Source organism: Micromys minutus (genome assembly GCF_963924665.1).
Source record: "Micromys minutus genome assembly, chromosome: 1".
NCBI classification, from domain to species: Eukaryota; Metazoa; Chordata; class Mammalia; order Rodentia; family Muridae; genus Micromys; species Micromys minutus.
Window position 1 is genome coordinate 229,681,159 of NC_137969.1, and position 6,927 is coordinate 229,688,085.

Sequence of the window (6,927 nt, forward strand, 5' to 3'; positions counted from 1 at the left end):
GTGAAACCCAGAAAGGGTTTCCAGGCTTGTTGGTGTGTTTAGGTTTTAAAATCAAGGCTTCTGGCCTGGAGGCTCTTCTGCTGGGCCTCTGCTCTCTGCTCTTGCCATGTTGACAGCAGTGAACTTGCTAATTCTGTCTGGGGATTTTCCCTGCCAGGCTGTTTTTCTCCTTTATCTTCATCAATTGAAGAGTGCTCGATCTGCCTTTCAAACTGCCGGAAGATATTGGGGGTTTGTGTATTTTTTTTTTCTTTCACCTAATTCTACGTACGGTCTTTTCCCAGATGTGTATTTTCTAACTACCTTCTAACTTGTTGACGTTTCCGCCCATGTGACTTCCAGCTTGAATTACCAGAAACCACAAGAGAGGGCCTGCGCAAGCCCCAAGGCAAGCGAGATGTCCCTGTGGGGAGCAGTCCCTCTGCACCCCAGAAAGAAGAGGACACAGGGGTCTGTCGGAGGTAGCAACTGGGCAAGCAGGGGAGGCACCTGTGGAAGGTGGTGTACTGGTGGCACCCTAGCAGTCAAGAAGGGGAGCCAGCTAGTGAGAAGATTGCCCAGAGGCATCTGGGACGGTGTGGGAGAGCCCGGAAGATTACAACCATGCCTCACAGCTCAGACAGCAGTGATTCCAGCTTCAGTCGCTCTCCTCCCCCTGGCAAGCAGGTATACCCCCCTCCACCTCCCGTATGCCCTGCCTTCTGATTTTACTGGGATGGTAGAAGAGAGACAGGCTCCCCTGTCCTGCCCAGGGAGCTCTGGCGGGGGGTTTAGGGGGAGGGTGGGAAGGAAGTAGCTCGCCGGCAGGCGCTCTCTAGCATACTCTCTGGACGTGTGGTGTTTGCGATACAGTCTCAAGTGGTGAAGCCTTCGCATCCCGCCACAAAAGCCCCTCCCCCACCCCTTTCCAAGCTGTACTCCTCCTCTCTGCCACTTAGGTTCCCACCTTGAAACTTTCTAGGAAGCCGGGGGGGGGGGGGGGGGGGGGCAGGGTGAATATCGCAGAGCTTAGAAGTATGGTCAACCATAGCAGAGGAATGTTCCAGTAGATCGCTGCCGCGGGCTCCACCCAAATCCTAGAGCTGTTGCTTTCCAGGAAGAGCCAAGCAGCAAGACAGAGCCTAGGTCAGGGAAGAGAAATATAATGAACCAAAGCAAGGTAGGCAGGAGGGCAAGAGTGGCTAGATCTGCCTGCTCACTGCTTCTGTCACAACAGCCTGTGGGGAGGGAGGCTAAGCCACAACTTGTATCTTTTTTCCCTGTGGCTTCCAGATAGAAGAAAGAGGCCATGGTCCAGGAGACATGTCAGAGACCTTCACTAGTAGCTAAAATCATTATTGAAAAACCGGGGATGGAAGGAAAGATTCTGAGACTCTTAGACTCTTAAATGACACCAAGCCAAGATGTCTCAGTTTGAGAGATGACTCAGTTGGGATGCCTTTCCCACCTTGCAGTTCCCACATTCTTGATACCCCTTGCTCTGGAAATTTCTCCTCTTCATCCAGCAGTGACCCACCGATTAAACTTTTTTTTTTTTTTTTTTTTTTTTAACATCTCAGCTTAAAAACTTTCCTTAGCACACATATTGGGCTATAGCTCAGAGGTAGAGTGTGTGCCACACACACATCCCGGGAGCTACAATATGCTACAAACAAAATAAACGCACATACTATCTGAGTTCCTGCTCTCATATCTGTCACAAGCCCCTCACCCAAAACCATACTGATGGAGACGTCAAGAGGGAGATAGTCTCTCGCTCACTATAGCATCAGCACAACTCAGACTACCTGGAAGACGGTACCCTAGTCTTCTTAAGGAGGAAGTTACTCACAGCTTCCATGGTAACCTAGGCCATTGGTGCATTATATAGAAAGAGCACATCCTTGCTCTCTCTAACCCAGTGTCTGCTAGAATGACCTGGAAAGTTTGAGTAAAGAGGGAAGGGATCAGAGCCTGACCCAAAGACCTTCGCCTCTCAGGCCAGTGGCGTTGACTGAGTGGGGGCTGCAGAGGGGCTTCTCTTCCCTGATCTATAGCATAACTTTGAAGAGTACCCAAAGAGCACCTTGTGGCTCAGTAAAGCAGGTGCCCTGCACTTTGTAAATTGGTTCTTTTGGTACCTCATTTGTAGCAGGCATCATGTTCAGGACTAGGAAGGTCTCAAGATGGCTGCATAATGAAGGAGCGAATAAAAGAGAGATCTGAGGCAGTGCTCTCTGCCTAAAGGTATAGCACAATGAAATTAGTAGCCAAGAGAGAATTCTCAGAAAGGATTTAGAAACAGCACCAGACGATGTCATACCCCTGGATGTCATGACCTCAGGGACCAGGGTGGAGAACCTCACCTTCCTACTGTGTAAAATAGAAAAGGCTGCACCTGCTCAGAGAGCTGGGGAACTGTATCACACAGTCTCTGAAAGCACTTGTACAGAGGTTGGCACGTAGTAGATGTCAGCAAAGTTTTCAAAGAAAACAGAAAAAAGAACATCAAGACAGTTCTAGCTCACACACCCATGTGCACATGCACACACACTCACACACACACACACCTCACGTGCACACACACTCGCACACCCCACTGAGAGAGAGAGGCTAGAGTAGCTCTGGAGAGAACAGAAGTGATGGCGCAGACCCGGTTGTCTTAACTGGTGTTTCCCAAAGCAGCACTTCTGAGGCCTCAATTTCTCTTCACCTTCCAGTAGCTTTCCAAAAGAAAGCCACTGGAGACCCAAGGGCAGGTATGAGGGAATGCTGAAAAGAAATGTGTTTGGACAATACAGAAAGAACTGACTGGGAAGGAAGGAAGGAAGAAAGTGAGGGAGGGAGGAAGAAAGGAAGGAAACCAATGCCACAACGGTCGGTTTTGACTCGAAGAGAGGGATAATCAGACCCACCGGTGTTATCTCTGCTTCCCAGGACTCGTCCGATGATGTGAGGAAAGTGCAGAGGAGAGAGAAGAATCGCATCGCTGCTCAGAAGAGCCGACAGAGACAGACACAGAAAGCCGACACCCTTCACCTGGTGAGTACCCACACTTCTTACCATGCTCCTGTTCTTAGGCTCTGCTTCCCACACCAATGGGACTGTATGTAGGGCCCAGCTTTGAGGATTCTGCTAGGGTGGAGCTAAGTACTCGGGGAGAGTAAATAGAGGGCAAGAGCTGCTGGGGTCAGTTGTGGGGAAAGGCTCCCCTCTCTCTGCATGTATGAACTCATTCAGTAGCAGAGAACAGCACTGGAGGGTAAACCTTTCTAGCCCAGGATAATGCAAAGGTGGACGCATGGGGTGTTGGCAGCCTCCAGGCTTCATGAGAGGAAGAACCACCTGTGTGTAAAGGGACAGCAGAGCAGGTGCCTTCTGTTTGAGCCACTGTGAGGACACTGATTTGGGAGGAAGTTAGATATAAGTGCTTCGGGGAGCCCAGTCTTTCGGGACTGCACATCTCATCCCTCTGAAAGGCAGTGGTCTGACCCCCAAAACCAGTTGCCTTTGGGAGAAGGAGATCAGCGATGCTACCCTTATTTTTCCCTGAACATAGAGAAAGTTCTGTGTTGACATTTCTATTGCTGATGGGTTCTCTAGGAGCTGCTAAAGATAAAGGTTCAAAGCACTTACTTGGGACAATCACCATCCTGGTTGAGTGGCTAATAGCTTCAAACTTTTCTAGCTAGGAGGAATGAGCTACAGCCTCACCAGGGAGACCCACTGCCTGGACCAGAGACCCTAAGTTCTGGCTGGGCACTGTGCTCCCAACCTTTGTATCTTTCCTCTTTACAGTCTGCCCTTCACTGTGTTCTTGCTTAACTATTCCTTCTTCCTTGTACCCTTCTTCCTGCCCTTCCTCCTAAACCATTTCCAAACTGCCAGTACTCTAGAAAATTCCTTCAACGGTAAAAGTACAGTAAGCACCAGAAGCAAATAAGCCAATAATGACACTAATGTTTAGCTTGGCAAAGGGTTGCTTTAATCTTATCAGCGATAAATGATATGCGGCTGGGGAAATGGCTCAGTGGGTAAAATGCTTGCCATTTGAGCATGAGGGTCAGAGTCCCAGAACCCATATAACAGTCAAATGGGCAGGAGGCAGCAGTGGGTGGATGTCTATGAATTTGAAGCCAGAATAATCTATATAGTGAGTTCCAGGACAGCCAGGAATACATAGAGAGCCCCTGTATGAAAAAGAGAGAGAGAGAGAGAGAGAGAGAGAGAGAGAGAGAGAGAGAGAAGAAAGAAAGAAAGAAAGAAAGAAAGAAAGAAAGAAAGAAAGAAAGAAAGAAAGAAAAAAAAGAAGCAACTGAAAAACTTAACATGGCATCCTGACAGTGTAATCCCAGCTCATGGGAGGTGGAGACAGGGAACCTTAGAGTACGTTGGTTAGACCAGTCAAAACAGCAAGTTTCGGGTTCAGCAAGAGATGCCTCAGTTCTCAATTCGGAGGTTGGAAAGTGATTGGAGAAGATGCTGAAGTCAACTTTGGGCCTCACACATGCATGTGCACCCATGTACATGCATGTGCACCCATATACATGCATGCCCACATACAAGCAAACACATGTACACACCATGCAACAAAAGAATAAGTAAGACGTAGTTTTAAAAGACAAAAAGGGAGGATAACACCACTTCTTTTAGCTATAAGGACACTGAGAACAGCATGCCCTACCCTCTGTGCCTGTGTCTTGTTTGGTAGGTTCTTAATAGACACTCCAGTATGTGCTAACATCATTCTTGGTTGGCAACTCTGCATCAAGCTGACAAGAAGAAGAAGAAAGAGCAGCCAACACAAACAGACCTACGGGCTGAGTGTTCAGTGTCTGCCCAGTTCTCAAACACTTCCTGATTTCCTTGGGGCTTAAATCTTACAACACTGTTTCCAGCTGATTTTTATTACTTGAATCCAGTTTCTGTTTAATATTCCATAGAACAACAAGGCCACATTGATAATAGGATAAACTCCTTTTTGTTTGTGTGAGTAGACAATGCCCTGGATGGGCAAACTCTTGTAAGCTGTATACATTTGCAATATTAAATGAAGAAGAAAGCTGAACTCAGCCTCTCTGTGGCAGGGAGGCCAGAGTCTGCAATTTTCTGTCTGTGGGACTGGGCCAACATGCATTTGCCGTGGTCCTTAGCTATAGAACGGGAAATGGCAGGAACTGCTGATAGAGACCGTGCAGGTGAAGAGCTCTGTATGGTTCGGGCATACGGTGAATACTCAAAAGATTCAGTGCAGGCACATGTATGTGCATGTATGTACATATGCATACTTTTATATATAAAATGTACACATATTTCTCAGTATGCATATATGCATATTATATATGTGTTGTGTGTGCCCTGTATGTGTGTGTCATGTGGGTGCACACGTATGTGTGTGCCGAGAGACTTCTTAACAGCTGCAAAGCTCAGACACATTTGATCCCTGAGAATCCTCTGTAGCACTCACTCCGGCAGAAGGTCCCCAGTGCACAGCCAGTCGCTTCTAGTAGCAGAGTGCTGCCTCTGTCTTGACGGGAGAAGTGTGTCCCTGTCTCCAGCCACAGGCTGCCTCCCTGTAGATTCAGTCCCTTGGTCTCTGTTGCCTAACGTCTGTGAGAGTAGGAGAGACTTACCATGAAGCATGTTGGATATCTGTCTTATCCTCAAGCATGGTGACGCTGATTGCTTTTTAAATGACAGAGGTGGGGAGGAGCCTGCTGTGACAACCGTGTTACAATGTCCCCAGCAATGTCTCTGCACAAAATGCATTTGTGACTCTGCTCATAATCATGAGATGTGCGTGATGATTTCTAAGACACAGATATAAACACAAGATAATTAGGATGGCGTTTCCACCTAGTCTGAGAGGTTGAGTCATGCAGTAAATACAGTGGGACACCTGGCGAGTCACTGGAAGAGGAAAAGGCTGGGTCCCTCTTTCCTTATGCAACACACAGACAGTTTAGATATTTTAAGGAAACCAAAGAAGTCTTAGGGGAAAATGATATTTGAAAATGTATCTTGGCATAAAATTTTTTTCAAATAAGATAGAAAATAATAAAAGAAAATTGATAAACATGATTTATACACACATAAAAAAATTGGCCTTTAATCCTAGCACTTGGGAGACAGAGGCAGGTGGATCTCTGAGCTTAAGACCAGCCTCATCTACATAGTGAGGCTCCCATCTTGAAAAGTGGATAAAGTTATTTAAATTCTGCATAGCTCAAAACATGATATGCAAAATCAAAGGCAAATAGAAAGGCAGGAGAAATTATCTAGAAAGCCTATGAGCGAAAAAAGGCACCTTTACTGCGCATGTGCAGACTCGTGAAAAAGGCACCTTTACTGCGCATGTGCAGACTCCACGATGAGGAAAATGATTGGGCACAAGGAAAAATGACTATAAAGTGTCAGACAGGGAGAAATAGAATGCGTCTAAGCATGTAAGGACGTGGCAGGCCTCCTTGGGAAAACGTTAGTTAGGGCAAATGTGAGACTTCTTTGCCAGGCTGACAGGTGAAAGATGGAGCTGACCCGGGAAATGGCCAGGGAAGAGGGAGCACCACATTCCCTTAGCAGGGCAAGTTGCTATAACCCCTAAGATGGCAGCGTGACCAGGCCCACTCAGGTGGCAGGTGCACCTTCCCTGTCTCCCAGCGGTGTGTCATCAAGAATCTATTCACACCACAGATGCTGCAGCTCTCTGCACGGAGTGGGAGTCATTGCTGTGGTTTGTTTCTCTTGGTTTTTGCTTAGTGGTACTGGGTGGGGATTGAACCCAGGGACTTGTACACGGGTAGGCAGGTGCTCAACTGCTGAATGACTGGAAACAAGTTAAATGCATTAGGAGAATGGGGGTTGAATGAATGCTATTGGTCCATTCTGAGTGTACTATTATGAGTTGTGTTTGGTCCCATGGCCATGGGTGCTAGAAATTGAACTCAG

At 47.3% G+C, this 6,927-nt stretch overlaps 1 protein-coding gene across 1 annotated transcript in view; it reads left to right on the forward strand.

The window, feature by feature from the left end:
* Positions 1-603: 603 nt before the first annotated feature.
* BATF (basic leucine zipper ATF-like transcription factor) overlaps positions 604-6,927 on the forward strand; it is a gene marked incomplete at both ends in the record, with an annotated part of 20,765 nt that continues 14,441 nt past the window's right edge. Inside the window, 2 exons of the mRNA XM_080922711.1 lie at positions 604-666; positions 2,917-3,021. Of these exons, the coding sequence (XP_080778837.1) occupies positions 604-666; positions 2,917-3,021 (168 nt within the window). The remainder of the gene's footprint in view (positions 667-2,916; positions 3,022-6,927) is intronic.